We start from the raw sequence: 27,944 nt of genomic DNA, 5'->3' as shown, positions 1-27,944 counted from the left end.
TTCCTCTAACCCCACGCATGCGGCTTTTCTCTGCAGATGTCTGCATGTCCAAAATCATAGGAACAGAACACAGGAAAACCAACATTAAAGAAACCCTGTGATGCCTGTTTTCTAGACTGCCACTACAGAAAAAAATGTTTCTTTCCCATGACTTTTTATTTATTTCTCGTAAGACTCCTAGCGCCAAAGTTTTATTTCTTTAACCCTCGAGATTAAGAGGACTTCAGTAATGCCCTAATTAAGCTTATTTTGATTAAGTAACATTTTTAATACATTCAGGGTATTTTTATATTTCCTCTCATCAAAGAAGTTAAGCTTGTTAAATAATTTTTAGATCTTACACATGGCTTCTTACATAAATTGTTTTAAGGAGGAAACAGTCTGGCTTTCTAGGCCAGACCCACAGCAGTACTGCAGCTTCCAACTATATGCCACTCATCATAACCATCAGGAGTTGAGCACCCAAATGTTTTGCAGTCTCTAGGTCTGAAAGCACAGTTTATAAAGCTCTGTTAGTCTCTATATATGTTAAGTATTACAGACCTATCTATAACCTAGAAATTGCAAGTACAACATTATTTAATTTCTAAATGGCATTAAATTTCATTTCTAAATGGCATTTGCTTGCCCTTTATTAATTTTCATCATCGGCTTCGGAAAATGACTTTTTTTCCAATTGGTCACTAACTCTTTTGTTTAGGCAAGGTCAAAGTTCATTGCACAGAAGGGAATTTAGCAATCCTACATGACTCACTGTACCAAAAATAACATTTTCAAAGAAATCAACCAAAACGAAAGTATAACGGGAATTTCTGTTTGTCAAATTTAAAAAGCAATTGTAATCCTTTAGTATAACAACTTTGATATGCTACAGGTGCAATAGTTTTCTTACTGATAATTAAAACCATCAATTATCTGGACAGAGAAATTGTGGGGTTTTGGAGTTCTGAGTTTTCAAGTTGAGTAACTCTGTAGTTGAAAGCTGCCTAAAAACCTGCTTGGGACATTACAGTGGTATGTGTGCTCATATGTGCAGTCCACATTCCCATGCTAATCCTAGCAGAAGTGGTGAATATGTATGCATTCCCCTTTTAGCAATGTGCTTAATGCAGCAGTGCATTTACTGCCATTACCTGAAGTGTCTGGCTGAACCGCTTCAACGGAGTGGCTCGCACAGGAGGAATGAGGCTCGCCAGTGATGTGACTCTGGAAAGCGGCTTCACCCGTTTGTTACTGGGCTCCTGTAGTAGGGAAGGAGGACAAGGAAAAAAAAAAAAAAATGGGGAGTGTGAGCATAATCAGTTAATCACTAACGGTTTTGCTGGTTTTTCCCAAGAAAGCAGTAAAGAACAAGTTTGTAAACCTGGTATAGCATTAGGGCAGTAAAGAAACTAGCAATTTTTAAGCCTGACAATGACATTACTCTTGGCTGGTACATACAGATCCTGGAAACAGCTGAAAAATATAATGATGGAGAAGCTGGCATGGCTGGAAGCAGGGGAAAGGAAGAAGGTAAAGAACGACTAAATCATTTTATTACATTAACTCAAAAGAGAAATTCTCATCAGTGCTTTGCAGCTAATGTGTATTATATGTCATTGAAAGGAATACTTTCAAATAAAACCAATTCAATTTCTTTGCCTCTGGCACTGTCAGCACATGACTCTATTCTGTCAAATGCATTTTATTCCAGAAAATATAATTAAGACAGAAATCCCTAACTGTAATTGTCCTCTGAGTGCATGTTCCTATGGAAATACTTACACATACAGGCAAACACATTAATAACATGTTTACATGTATTTAATTTTTGCACTAAAAAGTACAGAAAATAAAACAAAAATCTACTATAATGCAATTAAATGTTTTTCTTTTCATATATATTTTTAACAGCGCTTATAGTAATACATAACCACTTCAATATAGTATACCAATTGTCCTGCAGATTTTAAAAACACAAATGTTACTAGAAATCATAACACAAGGAAAAAAGTTATTATAAATACATAAAAATAGAACAGTTACCCTTGGCTTCCTAACCTCCATCTGACATACAATGGATCTTGAACAGCACATGCAAAAGGCAACTTTTGACAGAAAAAGAGCCAAACCTTCCAAGTGACGTTAAAAAACCCCTCCAACATCATCTTTCTATTTCAGCCATGCTTATGAAGTTTGTGTAGGTTTGCTATGCCTCCAATTTCACAGACATAGCTTTAAGAAAATGAAGCATGCCTATTATCCTCTTGTTCAGAAATCCAAATCCTGCTGGAAATAACTCAGATTTGTCCTGATACCAGAAAATAATAAATCTCAGCAGCAACGACCATCATCAGTATTACTGGCAAGAAAAATTCTCTTCCATTAGCACAGCAACAGAGGAAAGGTGAGAAGCAACTACATATTTAATTTACTTCTCAGCAGGCAGACCTGAAAATCCATAAATGCCAGCTGAGATGAGGGACAAAGTGTTTAACCCTCTAGCAAAAATAATGTATTCCATCACACATGAAACCTCACATTAAAGAATTTCAGCAGCCTAGATCAAGCTATATCCTTATCTTCACCATTGCACTGCTATTCACATTGCTTCATTTTCAGCAACCATGTCTTTGAGACAGGTTCTTGAAGGAGTATTTTTTGACGTCACTGCAGCACCAGCAGCACGCTTATCTACAGCATCAGAATCCCCACCCCCCTCACCTCACGCCTCAAAAAAGAAAAATCTTGAGATTCCACTGTAATTCTTCTCTAACTGCTGGCTCAGCCACGGGCTCTGTTTTATTATTACTCAGAATGCCAGTCCTGGTGCACAAATATCTCATGACAGAGCCTGCTTTTTAGGAATTGTGCTGCACTGCAGTGGAAGGACATGAAGTCCCTGACATGTGCCAGCAGCACAGCTTTTGCTAACACCTCTACCTTAGTAGCAAAGATTACTTAGGCATGAATATCACACCCTAAAAACAAAATCTGGAAATAAAGACTGTATGAATTTTTCAGAAAACAGGGAGGGGGGATTAGGATTAAAAGATTTCTCCTTCTTTGCTGTTGTATCCTATTATCTTACAACTTTGCTACTATGTGTATATTGTTTGGTTGAAAGGCAAAACTCAAGAAAAGCACAAACTTGATCTATCACAGTGTCACATAGCCATATCTTGCTTTCTGAAAGTTAAACGTTCCCCATAGTCTACAAGACCTTTTCCACACACACTGTGATCTATTCACAATTTGGCAATCTTTCAGCCTTAACCTATAACAAAACTAAGTTCAGAAGGCCCTGGATAATTTTCTGAGGAGCCTGCCGTCAGCAAATAAAATCACAAAGGAAGTAAATCCATATTTCAATGCATCCCTGCAGCATTTCACATGAATGTGTTGCAAAAAACTTGAATGAAACTTTGAGCAGCGCTTAAAAATAAGGAAATAACAGCAAGTCAGTATGCATACATCCAAATACTCTGTGTGTGACTGCAGGTGCAGTTTGTTAGTTACTAGCCTAAGGCCTGCAGGCTAAGCACTCAGAATGGGACCTGATTTGCTCTGCAGTGTGGGGCACATAAACCTCAGGCAGCTGTGAAGGTTGATGCATAACACTGGAGAAAAATCAGCCTGGGTAAAAAGAACGGAAATCAACTTCTTTCTCTTGGAGTGTGAGAAGAAGTGGAAAAAAGAAACCCAGTTTCCCCTTCTTCATGTCAGACAGTCCGAAGGCCCTCTGAAACCTGCACTGTCTCCTAGCCAAGGACACCTACAAATCCAGGGACAACACAGTAGAGCCGCCACCAGCCCTTTAAAACTTCCCCATCCGTTTCAAGGAGGAAAATGCTAAGACAGTATAATTTTTACTCATGTTCCTGCTGCAAAACTTGACTGAAAATAAACATATTTGTTATGGACAGGGAACTCCAAATAGAGATTCAGCCACCATCAGAAAACATTAAGCTCTTCTAGAGGTTCTTGTTGCAAGCCACCAGAGGTCAGCACTTCTCTAAGCAGTGAAACGAAAGTGAGATGATGGATTCTGGACGTACGCCTGCCAAGGTGCCACCCTTTCTGTGTCAACACCCCAGTTTTGAATTCCTCATGCAATGAATGCATCGTATTCTGATCTCGCACTGAAAAAATCGGATCAGAATTCAGAACAGCTAAACATATAGTTCAAATTAGGAATTAAAATTTATTAAGAGAGATCAGCATTATTACAGGATTTTCTCCAATACAATTATTTCAGGTTACTTCAGAATTCTGAGCTTGACACCTATACCAATGAGTTCTGAAAGTAAATCTTGTTAATCACGACTTCTTAATTATGGGGAAAGCTTTCATTATACTTCTAACATGATTTTCATCCTGCTTTAGAAGCTGTCTGGTAGGGTTAAGATACCTAACTGGGAGTGAAAACTCATCAAACCTTAGTGTTCCAGGTGTCATCTCCCTCAGATAAGCCTAAAACCAAGAGCAAACTGCACTGAGTCACTGCCTCTGGTGTGGAATAATAACATTTGTAGAGGTAAGGCTTTGATTGTGCAATGAAAACTGTGCACCACCAGAGCAATTCTAAACCTGTGAGATAGTAATACTGAAACTGTTGGACATTCACAGTGTTTCTGTGGCATAGTCTACATCCATTCTGTCTCTACCTCCTCTTTCATCAGTACCCTTATTCTCAAGCTGAGTCACCTCTCCAAACCAGCACCAAACAGAAGCCGAACAGACCATTGAAACCAATGATCTGGACAGGGAAAATTCCAGTCAAGTGCATAAAAACCGAAATTTTAAACAGATGCTGGTTTTCTTACTATGGGCTCTGTTCTGCACAACCAAGAGATCAAATGGAAAGAGGAGAGTGTGTGAACTATTCTGCTTTACCCAAAGATACTGACCAGGAGCTGCACTTGCACATTAGCCCAATAAGATCAGGGAGCTGCATTTCAGATGCTGCTTCCCAAGCCTCTTCAATTTTACCTATTTATTTTTACAATAACAAAGTACTTGTGGTTAGGAATTCCTGGTACCTGTGTTCATTATTTTACTAATTTGTCTCTGGAAAACTTCTGATATTCTAGTTAACCAGGGGTCTCACAATCATGAAATCTTTCAGAGTACGAATCTAAGCACACAGGAATGCAGAACTGTGTGATTCCAGTGTCTGGCCAGCATGAAGAGGCTCCAGTAAGGGCATACCATCCAGGAATAATGAACATCAGACTCTGGTCTGTACCTCTCAGTGTGCCCAGAAGACTCGGAGTTACCCAAGGTCATCACTCCTCCTTCTCTCCTGGTTCAGCGAACTTTGAAGCAGACGGGATTGAGAGATAGGATTTAATGGCTGGATCCACTTGCAAAAATCATCACCTGTCCAAACTGGGAATTGGGCCAAGTTATGACACAAGAAATTCAGGAGTTACAACACTTTGCCTCACGGTTCAGAGTTGTTATTACTGGTATTAAAACATCATTTCAGAGTTTGGGAATTACTAAGTGTTAGACGGCATTTTCAGAGTCATGAAGGCTTGCCAAAACAATATGGGAAGTAAGTTAGAAAACAAAAGATCCAGACTACAGTTTGGCAGAGTTTCCAAAATGTGGAGCTGGTGTATGTGAACAAGTAATGTTAATCTGACAGGGCTTTAAATTTGATATAAGGCTAAATAAAGCTGAGGGATACACGAGTGCAGGAACTTCAAAGGCTGAACAGTCAAGTGAAGTCAAATTAATACCTGACTAGGCTAGAACAAAGAGCAGATGGCTTTTGGAGGGAGCTGTGTATTTGAACTCAAGATGACTTTGGTAACGTTTGACTTCAGAGAGTGAAAAAAAAAAAATAAAGCAGGAAATACTATGTATATATACACAGCCTCAAAAAGAACTCTTGAAACTGTGAACAAATTGATAAAAGAAGCAAATCTGTGTCTAAACTCTTGACGGTTCTGGAAACCACACAGTGGACATCTCAAACAACTACTGTGTCCTTATGAGAGAGTGTATTTTTATCATACACATTTTTAAAAATTCATAGGAAGAAAGATCAGAGTAATCACAACGCATGATCACTGATTATCACCAAGTTAAGACTGAGAATTCACATAAGACGTTTTAAAGATGCCATGCCTAACCATTCTTCTGATTTGGAATGAAGGACACAGTGCTCTAGATCTCCTCTTCACTGCAATTTATTCTATAGATCCTATATGTATGTACAATTGTATTTCTAGTATCTTCTACATATTAAATTCTGACCTAATGATTTACACTTCTGAGTAAGAAAGGAAACCTCTAGCTTTTAATATGTAACTCAGCAAAAAAAAAAGCCTTCTGCTGTTGGGCTGCTGGGAAATGCATACAGCAAGAAGCTTCACTATAGTGCTACTATAGCAATACTCTTCTGAGTAAATTCTGCCAACTTCTTCAGTAAAATGTAAGTCTTTTCACCTTGCATAACTGGTCACTTTTTACAACTGATATGGTAATTTCAAAAAAACAACATATTATCAAAGAGAGAACTTTTGTATCACTAGTTTTGGCTCTAATGCACATGGATTACCATTTAAAAGCCTGACTCTTAACATCCTACACCTGCTCCTGGGGCAAGCTAAGCATTCAGCAGCCACAGAAGATAGTAGGTCCTCTAAAGAAGTAGGCACTTACATTAGCTGCAATGTACTGACAGCTAAGTTAATGTTATTTTTATTTCTTCATCAGTGAAGCCGACACCTTATAATTGGATATATCTAATAACACACTACACAGATATGAAAGCTTCCAGTAGGCTATTTAGGGGAAGAAGCTAATACTTCTTGTGCTCTTTATCCACAAAACAAAACATCTCTCTTACTAGGTTATGTAAAGAATAGATTTTTTTTTTTCAAAGTTCAAAGCAGAGTGTCAGAGTGAGTTAAATCAGTTTAATAACATCGATTAGTTTTCTATACATTGTCATTCCACAAGACCACCCACCACTTAATTATCACACTTTGATGAATAAATAACTGTAGCAAAAGATTTGGTTTCATTTTTTAACAAACAGAAGGAAAGCAAACAAAGAACTAGGCCAAGTTCCCTTTATATTGCCCTAAGAACAACAGAACCAATGACCTGGATAACACATATAGAAGAGCACCAAATAGAAGTCTAGGAACCATATGAAAGGTCTTCATTTGCTTCAGTACCTCACTTCAAAACTCTTTCACTCTATGCTCCTGACCGCCTTAGCCACTCATTTCCTCCTAGTGAACAGTAAAAGCAAACGTGTGTTCACTGCTGGTATGATTGTTTTTCCACCTGAGTCTCCCATCTCTTATCAGCAAATTCAACAACAGTCTCCATGTCGGAAAACTGGTGCTGAATTTGACAAACAAGGGAAAATATTTCCCTGAGGGGTCATTACACTTGTGTCTTCAGCCCACGTGCAGCACTACTGTAACCACATTGTGTTGATTTTTCTGACTGTATTTAAGAACAAACTTAACAAAATGAATTTACAGAGATTTTTAAGGCAACCCAGAAGATAAGTGCTAGGTGAAAACTGGTACAGGAGCTTATTAGAATCTACCCCACTTACCTTCAAAGGCAAACAAATTTTCTCTAAATCCATATACAAACCAGCTGGAATTGGCAATGCTTTTAAGAACATCCTGATTTGCTGGAATTCAGCAAGTTCCAAGATCATTATGTACAGCAGTAATTCTGGATTTGGGGGTGCTAACTTTGACATTTTATAAAGAATACGCTGGTTATTTTTTTCCCCTATTTAATCTACTTTCTGTTTGTGAACCAAAGCAAACAGATAACCAAAGCATTCATTCTGTGCTGTGGAAGCATTCATTAGTGTAAAATGTTTCCACTTAAATTAGTCCCCAAAGACTTAACAGCGTAATAAATGGAAGACACTATAAATTGAAGCAGTACAGTAACCTTTGTTTCAAACCTAATTCACAAGCAGTGCCAGCAAACTGAAACAGAACCACTCTGTTTCAGACTTGATGTAACTGGCTACATTTCCATCCTCCTATACTTTAAAGGTTATTAGTTTTTAGTCTACTTTATAAGGGTAAGTCAACATTTGTCATGGCAGGAAGCCCAACATTATTATTTTTATTAGTCTGCTACCAGTTAAATTGGCCTAAGATTAAACAGTTCTAATACATGCCCCCAAAACTTGGAGTTCAATAGAAAAAGAAACCAACCCAAACACATTCAAGCTCTGTTCCACAGGATGTTACCAGTATTTAACCTTCAGCAGGATTAAAAAAAATCCAACAAAACAAACAAAAAAGGTCAAATATAGGAAAACCAACCTATGTTACAAAAGAGTCTCTTAATACAGCAAACAACCTAAAAATAAATTAACACCGGCATCTCAGGCCTTTTGCATCTTCAGAGAGAAGCAATTTTAAAACTAGACCAACATTTCCAATTGCTATTGGGACCAGTAGAGACTACTTGAAACAGCACAGAATTTGCCTTTGCTTAATAGCATCATAGAAATATTCTGATTGAGAAATTCTAAAACATTCACTCTTTTAGAGCTGAGGCTGATGGTCAAGAAAAACAAAGCAGGTGACACTAAAGCAGCTCTAATTTTAGTGCTGCACAAAGGTAAATGTAATTGGCCACACAAATCCACCAGTAAACTGCCGGCATCGCAAGAAGAATTTATTATGCAATTTAAATAAATTAATGCATAAAGACAACTAAGGGAGTGGAGCATCTCCCTTATGAGGAAAGGCTGAGGGAGCTGGGTCTCTATAGTTTGGAGAAGAGGAGACTGCGGGGGGACCTTATTAGTGTATATAAATATATAAAGGGGGAGTGTCACGAGGATGGAGCCAGGCTCTTCTCAATGGCAAACAATGATAGGACAAGGGGTAATGGGTACAAACTGGAACACAAGAGGTTCCACTTAAACTTGAGAAGAAACTTCTTCTCAGTGAGGGTGACAGAACACTGGAACAGGCTGCCCAGGGAGGTTGTGGAGTCTCCTTCTCTGGAGACATTCAAAACCTGCCTGGACACATTCCTATGTAACCTTATCTAGGTGTTCCTGCTCTGGCAGGGGGATTGGACTAGATGATCTCTTGAGGTCCCTTCCAATCTCTAACATACTGTGAACTTGATCATCCAATAACCTGCATGTATCAGTGATACAACTTTTCAATCCATAAGGTTCTATCCATCACTTGAGCTCTCTGATGGGAGCAGGAGGAGGTTTGTTATTGCTCCTCTGCAAGTCTCCGAAGAACCAGCAAGCAAATAAAGCAAAATCCAGAGACATTTTGTTTTAATCACAGTGTTACAAAGATGACCTGAAACAATAGTTGTGGTACAATGAAAAGCCATATGGAGAAGTGGTGAAGTATTCTCAGTCAAAAAAAAATCAGCTCAAGTTTGCAACATGCTATCGCATCGTGTGTTCATCAGAGACTGGCTTCTTGCCACAAACAGGCTGCCCTCATTAGTCGCCACCCTCAAGACCTCAGGTTTCATTTGCCATATGTAAGGCAGAACCACCAAAGAGTCAGCAGCATAAGGACAAGCTGCATCCAGCTATCCTGACTGATCATTCATGTCTGCAATATCCAGAAATCAATATATCTACCAGGAGTTAGGAAATGAAGGCAAATTAACAGAAGAACCTCACACTGAGGTGAATTAGCACAAGCAGCAGAAACTCTGAAAAACCCAGACAGCTAATGTAGAGTTGATTAAATTCTGCATTTCCTCTCATTAGAAGCTGCTTGTGCAGGCTACCTAAGAAAGACCTTTTCCATTCTAGAACATACTGGATATGAAGCTGGCCTGCCAATTAATAAGCAGACATCATACGGTGAGTTACTGAATGGAAAAATAAAGGCAAGCTGTTTGTTTCAAACTGCCATTAAGCAGAACAGATCAGCAATTCCATATGGGTGTTTGACATGTTTCCACATTTAGCTCACTTCAGTTACGCTGCAGATGAACCTACCTGAAATATACCAAAACTGCAATTTGCTAATATTTCATTGAAAATTAAGTACGTACATTTATGAAGATCAAAAGAAAATTCATGACTTGCAGTTTATCTCACAATCTTCTGGTCCCTCTCCCCCTTTGCTCCATGCCTGGTTCTCATGTTAATGATGTGCCATGGCCTAGAGATCTGCGGCTTACCCTTCAGGTTACCCTTCCTCCACTCCTCATGCTGAATTAAACACAGTCCCGAGTTGAGGCAGCCTACACCTCCCACACATCAACACAGCAAGGATATCAGGAGACAACAAAAGACAAATTGCAAACAGCTCTGATTCCTAGATCTAAGATTTCTGAAGTACGAGAGATGTAAGCAGACATACAATCTACCAGAGATGCAAAGGAATTCTGTGCCACTGCTGTAGTCTTTAGAGCTTCAACCTAGGGACTGTATTAGATCCTGCACAGCAGAACAGAATAGCCTTACTCCAAGGGATTCATGTCTTCCCATGACTTCATGTTCAGACCTTTAAACCTCAATCTGTGATTATGCGTGCTCTTTCTTATCTGCTGCCCATCCACTGGCTGTGCTTCACTTTGTTTCATTTAGAGGGGGTGAGAAAGGCGTTGCTTTCATTAGTGAGAGAGAAAATGGTATTTATCATTGGGAAAGATGTGGGGCTTTTTATCTCTTAAAGCAAGCAAATTTCAAGTTTTACTGTCTCTATTTCTGGATTATGTAAAAGCTGGAAAGAGCCCAACACTTGTGTACCTTTTACACCCGAACTGCAATGCAGTATTTGATGTGGGGTATGTATTTAGAAAAATAACCCTACTTTGACTGGAGGTACACTACCCTTTTCTCAGCATCCAGACTTTTACTGTTCACATACATTTTGGACATTTCATTTGTCATTGTTTTGTGACTGTGCTACTATGGAGTTTATGCCAAGGAAGCTGGTGTGGCTTAAACAAAGAACTGTAAATAGAAAGCCTTTGTTCTCTTTTCTTTTTCTGCCACTAACTTGTTCCTCAAAAATATCCCTAGTTTACCACAGCTGTTCTGCTGGCTCCATGTGAAGCTCAATACAGAAGAATTAATCTACTGCCAATAAGCTTCGGTTTCTTACCTGGAGACCTTCAGCTGAAAATTTAGGAAAATTTCAACAGTACAGTATTCGCCCAAGATTTTTGCTGAATTTCATCCCATGTAAGTACTATTGATCTCCAGACTATATTTTGTATTTGTGTTTGTCAATTAAAATGAAACTCAGGTTTTCAAAGCCAAGAAACTCCTAACGCCTACAGAGCAAGCTGGCTTTCTGGTGTAGTAACGCTAAATTGTGGTTGAAGGCACCCAGTAGCTTTTATTTAGCTTTGTAAACACCAAAGGGTGGAAGAAGAGCTTAACATGAGAGCCTGAGAAGAAATGTGGATTTCTCACCCCATACATAAAGATCACAAAGAAACAGGCTGCATACACCTATCTTTGTAACGACTTTCCCAAAGAGTACTTTTTATTTCTGCTTCCTTAACCAAATGTTTGCAGTGGCAGGTGGTCTTCTCATACCCTCCTAATGCAAACAGACTGTTTAGAACTTTCTATTTCAGAATGCTGCAAGTACCTCATACTCGCAGAAAACAGCCTGAAAGCATAGGGTGCATTTTATTAGTTGCATGAAACACAAACTGGAAGATTATAAATCCAGAACAACTGTTTGCACATTGTAATTTTGATGGATCACATGTGTTATTAGATACTTCCTTATGCTCTAAGCTTTCATTGAGATTTCTTCTTTGAAATTTGACTATAACCAAGCTGCCCTTCCTAACTGTGAGAGTGCCACTCCCCAGCTCTTCAGATTTGACAATTCCATTCATTCACAAAAATCATTCATACAGTAAAGGCTAAAACCATATTTCTTTAATACCACAGTTAGCAAAATGAGCATCCCAAGAGAACCATACACAGACACACTCAGGGTGTTACTTTTCAAAAACACACAGTTGAAAAAATTTCCCCTTTCATCAACTGCAATAATTGTATCACTTTTTGTAAAAGGGAACAGAAAAACAAGAGTGCATCATCTTATTAGCTCTTAGCTAAAGCATCATGATTAAATAGGGTCACTTAGATCATCTTACTTATACTTCAGATGCTGGAAGTAATTAATCTTTGATGCAGTTGTATTAAATGCACCCAATTCTGTAAGTCGTCTTCAAGTTACTCAGCAAACTAAGACCAATGAAGCAGCTATATATTTAAGTGATAAAAACTTCCAGAGGGAAATTCTATCCTTCCTCCAGCACAGCCAGGCAGAATCCTTCAGGTCACTGTTTTCTTTCCAAACCAGCACACAAAACAACATTAACCTGAAGTATTGAATATTTAAGTCTTTCACAAATATTTGTTCTTGAAACATTCCACCATGTGTGAGAATTTTTGCAAGTGAGTATGTTGAGTTTGGGTTAATGAATATGGGTTTTAATGTCACCAAAAAAGACTTCCTACTTTTTAAGAAACAGAGGAATCAACCTGCTGATATAGGGCAGAGTTTTCAGTTAACTGTATTACCGGATTAATTTCTTGGTTTATTTCTGATGAGGAAAAGACCAGTAACACTTTAAAACACAGTTTTACAGATTCCGTCTTGGTTCCTGCGTCAGTTTAACAGTTTGTAAGCAACAGTTAACCCTGGATTAAAATACATATAAATACCTCAAAATAAAGATCTAAACCAGGTATTTCTCAATTAGCTACTTAAAAGATTAATCTGCATTCTTAAACTGACAGAAGACAAAAATCTCCATTCTTTGTTCCTTGCCTTTATCTCAGTATGTACGGAAGGATAGCAAAGGAAGCCTCAGACCAGGTATTTGCACACAGAAGCCTATTTTCAAAGCACGTCACTTTTCCCCAAAGCAATGCAGATCACAGTATAAAGAAAAATAAAGCTGGCATCGCGTCAGCAGTAGATTAAAGTACCTCCGTCTCTTTAGCTGGGCTGGTCACCGGCTGCACTTCCAGGGCACAGTTTGCCCTCTTGACGGAGAGGTAAAAGGGATAGTCCTTGGCCACCATCGTGGCTGCCGGAGGCGCGGTTTCGGGGGTCACCGCTGCTTCTGTCCGAGAACACGACCCAAGACGAAGCCGAGCCGTCCCTCACGGCACCCGCCACCGCCGAGCTGTGCGCGCCCCGTACCGCGACACACGGCGGTACCTCCTGAGGGCGGGGCCACGGCGCTGGCGGGAGGAGCGCCTGGGGTGCCCGCAGGATGCTGCGGCCGGGCCCGTCATGAGTCGTTCCACCCGCTGCGGCCGGGCCCCCCTCACTGGGCCGCCGGAAACCCGAGTCCTCTGGGGGGTGACTGCAGCTCGGTCACGGCCGGGCTGCTCGGCCTCCGGCAGAGCGCAGCACAGCCTGGCAACCAACAGCCTCAAAGTGGCACAGCAATCATGGCCCAAGCACAGGCTGGCACTGGCATCTCCATTCCACGTGCAACGCTCCTGCTCATGGGAGAAGGAATGCTCCATCATGTGGTGCTGCCACAACATACAGCACTGCTTACTGCCTTTTCCGTTTTTCTTCCCCCATATTGTTGCTTTTTCCTGTCTGGCAAGCTGGAGTTTTGTTTCTTGTGTTTTTAAAGTTCCACTTTTGTTGCTATTGTTTAGCCAAGGAGCTACCCTGCCCACACCCCTCATTGTAACAAGCTGAGAAAGTGGAAAATACCTTTGCCTAACCTATCTCATAGGCCATTTCAGTGTCTGAGCAGCCAGGCAAATTCTCTTTGATGTCTACCTTTGGACAAAGGTAGTGAAAATTTCCTGAAAAGAGAGAGGAAGCATTAGGGGCCTATCTGCAATACAGGATTGATCTGACAAAAAACGTGTATGGGAGACAAGGAAAAGGAAACTGAGAAGGAAGCTGGACATAGGGAGCAGGGAAGGATATTTTCAGCCAAAGGGAAAGAGCACAACCAAGAATAACTTCATAGATCTTGAAAGAATTAACTGGTTTTAAAGGCAGATTGTGTGATGGATGTTGCTTTACAAGCATCTATTTTCATTAAGTTTGTTAATCAGCTAATGATGTCTTTAGAATAAGCTTAGTCAAGTGGCAGGCAGTCTGCATTTAGACACCTTCCTTGGGCTTAACCAGTATCCCAAACATATGAAGTCTCTCACACTTATCCTCCTAGGCCTTTTCCAGAGTAACCACAGCATAGCCAGACATACTATCTGCTATCCTGCTGCCTGTTATGTAGACCTCCCTCTTCTGTACTAGTCTGCCCATAAAACAAAAAACCCACTAGTTTCCCAACACTGCAATTCCTGGAGAATTGCTAGAACAAAGTTGAAAATCCTTCTAGAAGTTCAATTATTCCAGAAGAAAACATGACCTTTTAACATATTGAATATTACATGTCGTACCGCTTCTCCATCAGAGGCAGATGAGGAGAATAGTTAAGCAGACAGGAAATTTCAGAGAAAAGAGAGAAATCAGAGCAGGTTTCATAAAGCATCTACGAACCATAGGTGACAGAGAAAGCAAATAAGGAATGATATTTCACTGCATTCAATTAGAAGGGAAGAAGTACAGTGCATCAGACTAAACCAGATGGTGACAGATTCAGAGCAAAGAAAAAGGAGCTACTTCTTCACATTATGTACAATTTGTTACAGCACAAGCATTCATCACAAGATACTGCTACGAAAGCTTCTCAAACACAAGTCCTTAGCTACTGGAACAGTGTTTTGGGGAAGTATCATGACAGGCTATTCCTGTTCTGTACTTTTCCCTAAGCATCTACTGCTGACCACCACTGGAGATTTGGCATGAGGTTAGACCAATCTTTGCTGCAGCCCCCTTCTTTTCCATATTTCAAAACATACAAAAAGAATGTAGCATTTAAGTTGGAGATTACCCATTTTACCTGAGAACTTCTGAAGCTACAAACAATTACTTCATTCGCATGAACATGCATTCATTTCTGAAAGTCTTCCTCGGTATGACATTCAGAGGACATACCTCTGAGTACAATTTGTAATGGTGGATGGTTTCTTCTCACATTTCAACCACATCAAAACACCAACACACGCAGGTTATACCGAATGGTCAAGAATCTCCTGAGAAATCTGAAGCTGCTCTTTAACCATTTAGGCCCAAGAAACCTTGATTTCAAATACCATCTGTGTATGTTTATGAATGTTTATGCTAACACCATTTTAAAACTCAGCCTCACTTAAATCAGTTAGACAAAATGCCTTCAGGGCTTGCCCTCAAAGCATTCTAATCCTGTAACATGCTTCACAGCGTAAAGAGCCCTTCACACAGAACAAGAGTGTACCAGTTTGCAGATTGAAATAATGAACTTTGGTTTATACATGTAAAAAAAATATGCCAAGATTCTGTCATTTCAGTACAGTACACTTCAGGCCAGTACACTTCAGCTTGACCAAGCATTCTTGAGAAACAAGAGGCAAATCTGTCTTAAGACTCAAAAATAGGCAGGACCTTCATATCAGTAAGTTTCAAAGTATCTTGCACCTACAAGGTACACTTCAATTAATGTCTAAACCAGGATTCATTTGACTCTTTGGATGTTTGCTTACTTCACCAGAAAAGTGTAACTATGGTTTTAAAACTGAAATTTGGATCTAAAGTTCATGAGGATTAGCACCTAACTTTATAAGCACCATATTATCTGATGGAGTAACACAACGATACGATTTCAAACAATTATCTCTTCCAGAGAACTGAATTTGTCTGTAGAATGCTATGTGCATGCCTAATCAAAACTAGGTCAGTTAAGTCATGGCACTAAGACCCTTCTGTATTGTGTATCAAAAACCAATATTTGGAGCCCATTTGGAAAGATGTTACAAACTTAGGCGGAACTGATTTACATTTACATTCCATTTCCACATTAATTTAGATTGCAATAGTCACTGTAGTGTGTGTATATGCCTACCTGCCCAAGCAGAACCAAATGTCAGTTCATAAACTCATGGCTGAAAGACTCTCTAGTCAACTCCAGTTAACAGATGGAGAAATAAAGGTTTCAGTGATACCACTAAGGAACCTTATAAGACTGGAGCCAGTGAGTCCACTCATCCAAAAAATTAGACTAAAAATCTACCCTAGCAATACAAACCATGGATCTGAATTGCCAGCTACCAAGCTACCTTCAAAAAATAAACTAATACACAAGAAAAAACCAATGCTAGCGACTAGATTGCACAGCAGACCAGTGCATCAGTTTTCCCATTTCTAGAACTGGTTTTTTTGTGCATTTGTTTTGGTTTTGTAGTTGGTTTCTTTCCACCAAAGGTGCAATTCAGTCTGATAGTTACTTATCTGTCAGGGAGAAGTAAGTAAACTATTTGTTAACTCTGGAAAGTACTGCTTAAGAAAGGTTTCTACCACTGTTGACCTGGTTTTGGACTGAGGTTCACTGACAGAGTTGTTTTGTGGCTGTCTTGTTCCCATCAATGCCTCTAGTTAGTTTCCTCACACATTCAGAACTTAATACTGAAGCAATCATTGCAAAAGCATCTGTCTGCATGGCAAAGTCCTTTGAAATATTTAGGTTTTGAACCTTAAAATATCTTCATATGGGGCTAGTATTCCTTTTCATCTTATGCTAATCTTTGAGATTCATATGGGTTTGATCAGTCATTTTAAAATTAAAATACAGTTGATTAAAGATTTCTCAAAGGATCCAAAACACAATGGCAAAAGAATATAAAATAACAACAAAAAACCCTGATTCCTTTTAAAGGACAGTTAAGAAGCCATTATGCTACGCAGTCACAAAAGCATTGAAACGTTTAATCTAAATGTTTAAATAAGGAAAGGCCCAATGGAGTGAAGAATCTTCAACCATCAAAGTCATGGGCTTTAAGGACTTCAGTGGAACAGAAAATCATCAATTGAAGCTGAACTCTGCTAAGAAAGAAAACCCACAAATAGATTGTTTAAAGATTTGAGATGATGTTTTTGTTGTTTTGTCTACAACATGACATGACATGTTTACAACAAAATACATGTTTTAACATGATCTTTGCCAACATGATTTAGCTGCCCTTGGGGCAAAAATGCAGAATCTGTGATTAAACAGAAACATTTTGAGTTGTCTTCACTCAGATCTCAATTACCTCCTTCTTCCTGATATGTTAATGCTAGTGCTTTCTCCATTAAAAGTCAAAATCTGTTCTGCCAAGCTGTTAAAATAATAAAATCACATAAATACAATTATTTTTTAGTAAAATATTGTTATATCAAGAAATTAAAAACTCCGAATGCCTGTCTGCCTGCCTGCCTCTGCTTTTCTTCCCTCACCCAATGTAAAACAGACCTTGGCTTAGTTTTGGTCTGTGTTTGACTCTTATGCCTAAGAAGCCACCTTGCCTTAGTTGCAACAATTCAGTCTGATTATCTGTTTTCTTAATCACAACTAACGAAGCAAAAACAAAACCAGTAACTATTTCTCCTGCGGTTCATATTTATGGGAGCTTTTCTTTTTCATCTGTCATTCTGATGACTTAGAAATACACACTTCTGCACATATATTTCACCAAGAAAGTATCTATGCTTATGTGACAAGTTTCCAGTAACAAGACAAGAATTTAAGGAAAGGTATAATGCTTAAAAAATATCCAAACAACCAACAAAACTAACTGTGCTACCACTGTCATCTTCTGATATTCCATATTCCCAGCTGATTTTAAGAAAATTACATTAAGAACAATGAACAGACCATTTCCTTTGTTTTCAAAACAGATTAACTGCTGTAAGAATATCAAGTTATCCAGTAGCCTGCAGGTCACGTTGAGTAGCTCTGCTGTCCAGCTAAGTTACTCCATGTTTATGGAATAGTCTGCACTTCATGAAGAAGTGCACACATATATATGCATATATGCACCTATCCTATGTATTTGGTTTCACAAAACAAAAATAAACAAAAAAGGGAAAGAGGGGAAGTGAAAGAGGGAAAAGGAAACCAGCAGAAGCCACTGCCCAGGAGAGGTACAATTTCACTAAAAATATTCAAAGCAATTACCCTACTATTCCTACCATCCTGAAATAGCCAGTAAAAGTTAACCAAGCTAATGCTACACATAAACCCACAATTTTGCACTTAACTGAGTATTTCTGAAGCCTTTGCTCAACACAAAATCACAGAATGGTTTGGGTTGAAAGGGACCTTAAAGATCACCTAGTTGTAATCCCCCTGCCATGGGCAGGGACCCCAATATCTCTTCAGGGTAATCATTAGGAAGCTTTCCTTTCAGAAAACAAAACAAAGAATAACAACCAAACACCACAAACACATGCAAACAGCCAAAAGAAAACTTCTGAAGTGGCCATTTCAACCAAACATTATAAATCTGTATGTGCTCGGGAGCTGGAATGCAGAAATTCTGACAGTGATGACTGAGTAGCTAGAAAGCATATAAACTGCTAGATAAAGGGTATTTTTCAGGCAGTTACACAGCTGTTCAAAATTCTGCAATCTCTTCATTGCAAATACAGCTTGTACACATGATAATAAAGAGTTGCAATTTACTAGGTAATAAATATTAGTAAAAGGCCACTTGATTAAACACACTGGTGATGAGAAATTCCAATAAAAATATGATTACAGAGTGAGAACTATTAAAAATGTGCTCTCAGAAACCACAGCTGTAATTTTTCCAGGTAGAGTCCTAATTTTGGAAAATCAGTGCAGAACAAACACAGACATCTCTGGGGAACATCTGACATTACAAAACTAAACCCCAAATTTCTATTCTGTCTAGGTTCTTCATTTGAAGACTACCTTTCATATGATGGGTTTTTGTACAGCTTATGGAGTAGTCAGAGAAGGAGAAAGTTATGTTTCCCCAATGTTATCATGGGCTGTGCTATGGGATTTGCAGCCAAAATGCCCTGAACTATTCCCCTAATTTTTATCAAATACAATAAATAGCAGGAATCTTCACTTTCTTCCACTGTGAAGGACAGCTATTTCAAAATGCCACCTTTAAACTGAAGTATATTCATGTTGCACTGATGGGGAGACACGATTCTCATACAAATAATCATGAATGTTTTATTGTATAACACATCCAGCTTGTAAAGCAATCTGCAGGCTTTCAAAGGAAGACACACATACATTTTTTCTTCACATAAACATGACCCGCGGAACAATTCTGCAGAGGGAAACACACAGATGAAACAACCTGCCAAGCTGTTTTGTTTTGGTTGGTCTGTTTGCATTTTGCTAAATTCATGCAACTTTTGATAACTACAGGAAGTACCATGCAGTTAAAGGATGCTCTCTAACAATTGCAGCACTCCCTTCATAAGCATCCATTGGGAAAACAATAATAACCCTTTCTAAAGTGCCCCTCATTCATATATAAATACTGTTAGGGTGACCAGTCCATAGCTCAAGACTAACGATGTCCCATCTAGGAAAATGAGGATGGATTCACACTTCTCCACCCCTCAACCCCACCCACCAGTGCAAACTGATTACACACCAGGGTGGTCCCTGGTGAGGGATGCACAGGGTGGGGTGAGGCTGGATAAAATGACCCTGCACGGGAAACACTTGTAACAGAAGTTGGTTGAGTTGTCAAGTGTTCTTCCCTCGGGAGAGCAAAAAGGAGGAGGGGGGAAGGACTGTACTGAGTTATTGAGGGGGGTTTTAAACAGCCGGTCAGGTTCTGAGGAGGGTGAAATAATGACCCAAAATGTAGTGTCCTTTTCTGAAATTTTACATTGAAAGAGGTATTAGAGGGAATGAAAGTTACTGGAACTGCTTGTATGATGTTTAAATAAGGTTAAATGCAACTAAAATATTTTCATTTAAGTTACAGGCAGTTTCGAAGCAGGAATTTCTCTCCAGAGCACTCCTGTTGACTGGAGAATTGAGTAACTTTTTCTTTGTAAGAAATCATTGTCTCTAAGGCAAAGGAGAAAAGCACCAGAACTCACTCAATGGTGGAAAAGCACACAGGTGCAAGTAAGGACAGGACAGGGGAAAGGCTAATTTTTCTCCTCCTAATAGCTATAAACTGTTAGCTCAGCTGAAGTTGTTTTATGAAGTCATACCCGAAGAATACTATCAGGATTTCAGTATTTTGGATGAAAGTTTTGGATGAGAAGCTTTATTTATTTATTTACAAAACCAGACCCACCTATTAATTTCCATAACAACCATGCACTGTTAGTCATCATCGAGTCATTTTTGCCAATTTGAATATCTTGAAATTAAGAGAACATCTGCACTTCTTGAATAAATATTTAGAACACAGCCCTTGAGACTGATTTCATGTTCTCCTGAGCATGATATACTCTTTTCTACGCCATAGCCAAGGAGATGGCAGCAGTATTTTTAAACCCAAAATTAAGTAACTTAGAATTCTTTGACATTATGAATAGATACAATTGATACATTTTGACATTATGAATACATAGATTACAAGCTACCCATGCAAAAGAGTGATAATCAAGCAAAACAGTGATACTATTAAGTGTTTTACAAACAGTAAGAACAGTCTAGTATCTCAACTACAGTAAAGCAATCTTGAATGCCTTCTTTTGCACTACAATACTCACTGACAATCCAGTGCAGAAACCCTCCACCATTTAGTCTTGAATAGTTTTACATATCACACAATGCTTACAATCACAGCGATGTCCATACTGCAATATTCCACTACTGTGGTCCATTAATCTTTTTAGGTATGCTGTTCAATTCCCATGTGCTACGACATATTGTATTAAAAAAAAAAAAAATCAGAAAAATGAACACAAATTAAATCCTCTTTCTCTTACCCACATCCTCTCCCCATGAAGAGGGAGGAAAACCATGGTATAACTTCAAAAAGAAGTGTCCTTGCAAAAACTGATAATGCATCAACAAATGATGGAACTAACCTACTCCCAGTACCAACTGTCCTGTAGACATATGACCTTAAAGATGATGTGGCATTAAGCAACAATGTGACTGATCTTTAAGACACAGTTGAAATGGAATGTATCTCCAAACAGACACCAACAACTCACACTAGAACAGAACTTCTTTGTTTATACCCTTTGATCAAGAATCAGGGACTCATGAAGCCATTTCCAGGAATGTCTGGCTTCAGGTTACAACAATGCTTTAAAGTTACAAAATAATTATCTTCCCAAGTGCAAACAGAATGAAGTAATCCCGTATGATACAGAAGTTACTATAACAAGTTTTAATTGGAACATAAGAAACAGTTTTCCAGAATAGTTTTCTTGAGTCAACAATACTAACTCATTTCTGAAGGCTGTCTCCTCTCTGGTCAAGTTGTTAACTAGAAACTGCTATCTGGCAAAAAGATCAAGTACAACTTATTTTTACATGATCTCCACTATCAAATCTGCAAGCACAATCCACCTTAAGTGTTCCATTTCCCAATGACTATGTATTTTGGGCAGGTTCCTAACAATCACACTTAACATGGTTCCCAAAATAGCAGAGATAGTTCATAATTGAAATAGAAAATAAAGTCTAAGAAAGTGATTCCAACCACCACAGATAAAATATTAGTTATTATCTTAGAAGTTAAGAAATACATCAAAATTGCATCAGAACAGAATTTTTCCATCTACCAATCTTGAAAACATTGCAGTTGACCAAACACAAAAGCAAGATTATATATTTTGGCAAACATTCTGATTTTACTATATAATTTGGTTTGGTCTTAAATTACATGGATGTTAACTATTGTATCTTTAAATCTCTGCAAAAACATGAACACCCTGTCCACTTAAGACCCCCCACTAAATAGTGAAGTGCCTTTAGAACAACATGAGGAGACATATATGAATGCATAGCTATAAAACTATATTGTTCTTATGATTAATGTTAAAAAGAAAATAGAGCAAACAAAATAATAAGGAGGTGGTATACTTTTAATAGCAGGCATTGGTTTCAGAGTCTGAGATTATTAACAGCTTTCAAGTATATTCTGATCATTATGTGACTTTTGGGGAGTGTTCTTCTCAAAATATTGGGGGGGGGGGGAGCACACAGATTAACAAAAATCAAGTTAAGAATGAAGGCTACTACACCAGACAGGAACAGGAGGGAACCACTTCAATGGCAGAATGATTTGTGGGATTGGGATAAATAATTTATCTACCCTTTCAAAAGCCTTTGTAGTTTGTTTGATGCAAAATAGAAGTCATTAGAGCAATGCAAAGAGCAGCACAGCGTGATCAAAGTGATCACCTAGGAAAATAGCTTTTGTAATAACATTTCACTATATACATGAAGGCAAAACTGGTTTTGCTAAAGTCAGGGAAAAAAAAAAAAAGGTTGTTGCAATAACCAAAATACAGCATAGTAAGATCCTGCAGGAGAATTTTACTGCACAGAGGAGTGGGGTGGAATAAAAACCTGTTAATTAAATAAAATCTGTTAATTAAATAAAAAAAGCCATCTAGAACTGCTAAGGTAGGCTGAAGCAAAGACATTCTGTCACATGTAAAAGCTGAAAAAGGAAAAAGGAAGTAAAAAGTGCAACATGGATAAACCCCATGTTTTTCCAAGCTGCAGGATACAAGGCCTTCATTTTGATTTCCAGTAATAATTATTAATTAGAAACATGATGCATTCCAGTGCTTGTATACTTAAATTATTCCACATATGCTACTTAAATAATGAAAAGTACAATCAAAGTACCAAACCATTAGGAGAAAAAGCAAGAGCAAACAGAGTGCTGTCATGTGAATATATTGCAGTAAAGTTGAAGAAAAAATGTTTATCCTTATCTTATACTTAAAGCACATTGTCTGCTACAGGTGTTCTCAGTGTGCTCTGCAAGCTCTTCCTGAATTCACTACTCCATTGCTCCCTAAAACCAAACAGGACAGGGGAAGAGAGCATAGGCTGGATGTTTAAGACCCTAAGGGAGTTGCAATGATAATCCACAAAGAAAAAAAGCTAAGTGTTTAAGTCCTATGAAGCATCCAGCCATTGCACTGATGAATCAAAACTGAAACACTGAAAGAAGAGCTTCATAAAAGCATAGCTGTATAATAAAGATCGGAATGCACTTCATATCTGGAATAGGAAAGCAGGTATGTTATTACATACTGTGCCCTGGAATTTGGTGGGTTTGTACAAACATTTAGAGACTACCTGCTTCTGTGGCTTCTTTTCGTAATTGCTTCCTCTAAATCTGGTGTTTGCATTAAAATAAAGGATATTATCCCCAAGAAATGATTGCAGTTTTACCACAATAAGAATCTATCTATTTTGTTAGTTCAGGAAGTTACATTTATTTTAGTACGTGCTATCTAACAGCAGATGTGCATTAGAATGTGTCGTTGCAGGATATATTAACCACATCACATGAGTAAGCCAAACAGCTGAAATAAGAAGCTACAAAGACCTTTTTGAACATGAGCAGCCTCCCTGATCTCTATGAAACTAAATCACCTGTCTGATATTACTCACACATATGGGAAAGATACAATAACAAGGCAATAGATCTTATGTTAAGGCATAGTCTGATGCCTTGCAGCAGTACACTTGTCTCACAACTGCTACCTACCCTACCAGCCCTTTTCTTTTCCTTTTTCCAAGTTATACATTTAGATCTATCTATATACACAGCTATATCTACAGTATATCTACAATAAAATTTTGACATAGATATCTCCCCATGATACAAAAGCTTGCAGGGTGTAAGGGAAGTTGGTTTGCGGTATTCCAGTTATTTCATCATTGCCTGCCCTTGCATGATTTCTCAACACCTACAACATCTGAGCTGCAAAATCCTCTAATCAGCTTCTGAGCTAACATTTCCGCCAGAGCTGCAAGATCCCCGCACCCTTTTTAAGGTGCAATGCAGTCAAAAAACCCCACCTTTGCAGATTTTTATGTTAGTATCCAGACTACAAGAAAGCAGTTTTGATCAAGATACTGCCAATTTTCCAAAATAATGGTAAAACAGAGAAACCCAATTAATAAATTACTACAAAGAGATGTATTCCCTGAAAAAGGAGAAAATAGAAAGGGGGAAATATTTAATCCTAATGAATCCATCTGGATTCCGTCTTTGGTGTTTAGAGATGAGCAGCTTTCATTAGGACTTCATATCCAAGTCAGTAGGAAAATGTCACCAAACACCATGCTGAAAATTGACATCAGAAATACCATACAATGTTTCCCATCCTCTGTCCAACGTTACAGAAGGGTACAGTACAAATCCAGTTTTGCCTTCTGACCATGATATGCCCATGTACAGATATCTCTGTACATTTTGCTAGCAAGTGGGCTCAAGAGTCACACATCCTTTGCAAATAAAAGCTAAGCAGGTTTTACTGGTAATCCCCAAACTATGGGGATTGGCGACAACAATATGAAGCCAGTGCTATGCTTACCAATACCTCAGGCTTGTAATTAGGATTTTTTTTTCCCCCTAAAGATTGTATGGCTACAAGAAGCATTAAGGTGCTCTCAGGGACAGTGCTATCTGCCATCCATAACCACCCAATCATTGGTTTAGACCTCTTTTCTCTAGTAAGTAACAACCACGCTTGTGAGGTGACCAATAGCAGCAAAGCAACTGAACAGTTCACATGACACGAAAACCACCAGGAACAAAACTCAATATCCCCCGCCAGTATTCACCAGTGAGAAAAATGCAAGGACAGTAACAAAACACTCCTAAGAGATAACGTATTTGATTACAGTTTGAGATTCTCATCATTTTGCTAAATAATTTTCCTTATGTGAATAAATTCCAGTATCTAAGAACACAGTTGCTTTTCTACTGTACTCAGTTCTTATAGGATGAGGATTAGGTCTTGTTTGTGAAACTGGGTGGAAGTTTTTAATGGTCCTTTTCAGGAAGCAAGCATCTGTTTTTTAATCCTGTTCCTTCCTAAACTTGCTAAAGTTGGCCCCAAAAATGTATCAGGAAATAACTGGAGGATGAGGGGGATGGGGAAAGAAACTTTAAAGACACCTTGTCTTAATTAAATCTAAAAGTGTTACTTTTTCCTGTTCCACTGAGTCACATATAGCTCTACATATTACACCTGACTGGGGGAGGGGATGTGTAAGCATCACCAATAGGTTCCTATTTCAGCTGCCTTCTGTAATTGGCAGCCTGGAATTAATTAATAAAGTGGAACCAGCCCATACTTGAATGCAGCATACAATTCAACATGGCAAGCAGTACAGAAAGGCATTGCTGCTTTCTTTAATACTTTTTTACTGCTACAAAATGTGGAAAGGTGAAACAGGAAAGCCAAATGCAAATGAGCAGATGACAGTGCCTCTAGCAGTTGTTTTTACCATTTGGGTCTCCCAGTCAGCTGCTAAGCTATTACCTGAACAAACAGGTACAGTAAGAATAGTTGTCCTACTTAATGAACAACAGTCTTTGCCTTTTATAGTCTTTTTGGTCTTAGAATTATTTTAAATAATCTGCCTAAAGCCGTATGATTCATGGGGCTGTTACAAACAGTCTCAGCTGGAACCTCTCAGTACACAGAATCAGCATTTCAACTGCTAATTCAGCTGGAAAGCCAGGGTCATGAATGCCATCAGCTCTGTGCACTCACTGACTCACAACAAGAATGTCATTTCTGTAACTTTGCTTCTCTATGAGCTCTTAATGTTCAGCACAAGCCACCTTTCCAGAGATTAGGCCAGATATTTAATTGCTGTATTTTAAAGAACAATCCTTGGATTGGTATAGAGTAAAACAAACAAACAAAAAACCCCAACAAACAATTATTTTGGGAGCATTTCTTCCCATTTGTTTTTGTTGTTATGTAACATCGATCTTGTAAAAATAATTCTACTATCCTGAAAGAGTCTCAATATAAGCGTGTGCATGCCCATCATCATCATTCCTAACCCCATTCCCATTTTTTTTTTAGCCTCAATAAATGTTAGAGAATCTCTGCTGTATGTTCTGGATTGTTTCTCTTGAATGAAGCTTCCCTTTTTAAGTTCTGAGCAAACACCTATAGCAAAATAATTTTCCTCTTCAAAACACCCTACAAATCTCATACTATTGCTAGGAAAGCATGCCTCCTACTTCAGGAAGGAGAATGCCAAACCAAGTGAAAAATTATGCAAGAGAGAGTCCAGGATGGAAGTCATATCTGGAATAAATTTCAGAATTTGGGAGTTCCCAATTCTTTATGTTCTGTTCCAGATGTTTGAGTGTTTTTTTCCTTCCTAAAAGCTTCAGTATAAGGTTTGCTTTAGCGGTTTAGTGAGATGTCCATCATGAACAGGATCCCAACGGCTCCTGTGCTCCTAAACTGGTCTGGGAGCCCTTGATTATGCTTCTAAATATATTGCATACTTAAATAAAAGCTTATGAGCAAAGTTTGTCTAGTATCTCATCTTTAACCATTCTTTCTTCTCCACAGTCAATTTTTGGTGACAAAGAGCACTTCATTAAGCAACTCAAGATTCAGAGAGATTCTTTGTGAGAAATAACTAAAAAATGCTTCTTTAGTAAGCACAGGGTTGGGTTTTGCTGATAATTAATCTCTTACAGAGCATCTGCAAAGCAGCAGGTAATTCCTTCATGAACAATGCACAAACAAAAAAAATAGCACATAATCCTGTAAATTCATAGCTACATCACAGAAATAGCTACCAGAACCTACGAGTGCCAGTGACTGCTGCTTATAGCAGAATTGCACTGATCTGGAGGCTTCACAGACTTGTTGCTGATTCAGTTTTGCTATATATACACAGACCACTTCAAGTAGTTAATAATAATTCTATTAGAGCCATTCAAGTATATTTCAGGCGATGCCATTCCAAAATCACCAGTGCAGTCCTGGCTGGCTCAACCTTTCCATATTGGGAAATGCCAGTAACCTGAGAACAATAAATGGTTCCTTCTTTAGCTGTTATAATCCCCAGGGATAAGACCTTTTTCAATATAGAAGGTTCCACATGGAAGAGCTATAACAGTTTAGCTTTTCACAGAATCACAGAATCCCAAGGGTTGGAAGGGACCTCAAAAGATCATCTAGTCCAACCCCCCTGCAAGAGCAGGGTAACCTAGAGTACATCACACAGGAACTTGTCCAGCCGGGCCTTGAATATCTCCAACGCAGGAGACTCCACAACCCCCCTGGGCAACCTGTTCCAGTGCTCTGACAATCCTTTAACAGAAGAAAGATGAATATTGCCATTAATGATTTCTTCCCGTTTCCATTTCCTACTCCTTTACCCAGCAGGAAATTTTAACTCACTTTTCTGGAGTTACTTTTAAGAAGTGGGAAGTTACACAAGCTATAATAAAATATGGCATAGCTTCATTACCCGTGTAGCAGTAGCTATAGGTACCTAAAGTACCACAGGACAGGTTTTACAAAGGCTCTATCAATGCTTCCATTCTCACTTGTTTTACGTTTTGGAATGACCACGTATACGATCAAAAGAAAAAACCTAAATGCTGCTGAATACACCAATTCTGTGCTTCTTAAACTAAGGTCACTAAAAGGAAACTAGAGGATGAGAGATTTACCAGTAAATCCATCCAGCACTTGCATATTTAAAGCTTTGTGGCCTGTTTAATGTTAAGAGCTGCTTTTCAAGATGTCTTCAGCCATATCTCTCATTTGTAGAGGTTTTTTAGCCTACTTAAACCAGTGAACACCACAAAGAGGAAGTTATTTTGAAAGAGCACTAAAAGTGACTAACGTGAGCAAATACATCATTGCTTACTAATGGATGAAAAATTACTAATATGCTGACACTATTTATCTTTTCTGCTAATGTCAATAGAGACCACTAAAAGACAGATGACAACAGTAAGAAGCACAGTATAGCTATCCTACTGCTAGAAGGAATTATTCTGGAAACAAGGCATCTCATTTAATGGAAGGAAACATTCATTCTTCCTATGCCCAGACACAGGAAAAAGAAGTATAACAGAAATATCTCCCTCCAGGAAGCCATCAGGAAAATGA

At 38.6% G+C, this 27,944-nt stretch overlaps 1 protein-coding gene across 3 annotated transcripts in view; it reads right to left on the bottom strand.

The window, feature by feature from the left end:
* Positions 1 to 27,944, bottom strand: part of ARHGEF3 (Rho guanine nucleotide exchange factor 3) — a 65,315-nt gene that overhangs the window by 16,223 nt on the left and 21,148 nt on the right. For 2 of the 3 annotated variants that reach the window (XM_080625562.1, XM_080625563.1), the window contains exons 1-2: positions 12,941 to 13,069; positions 1,134 to 1,241 (exon numbers count right to left, since the gene is read on the bottom strand). In XM_080625562.1, the coding sequence (XP_080481688.1) occupies positions 1,134 to 1,241; positions 12,941 to 13,036 (204 nt within the window). In that variant the 5' untranslated portion in view covers positions 13,037 to 13,069. Of the gene's footprint in view, positions 1 to 1,133; positions 1,242 to 12,940; positions 13,070 to 27,944 lie in introns of those variants that run through there. The other variant, XM_080625561.1, reaches the window with a different exon arrangement.

Source organism: Psittacula echo (genome assembly GCF_963264785.1).
Source record: "Psittacula echo genome assembly, chromosome: 9".
In the NCBI taxonomy this organism is placed as follows: Eukaryota; Metazoa; Chordata; class Aves; order Psittaciformes; family Psittacidae; genus Psittacula; species Psittacula echo.
This window is presented reverse-complemented; position numbering and strand designations above follow the sequence as displayed.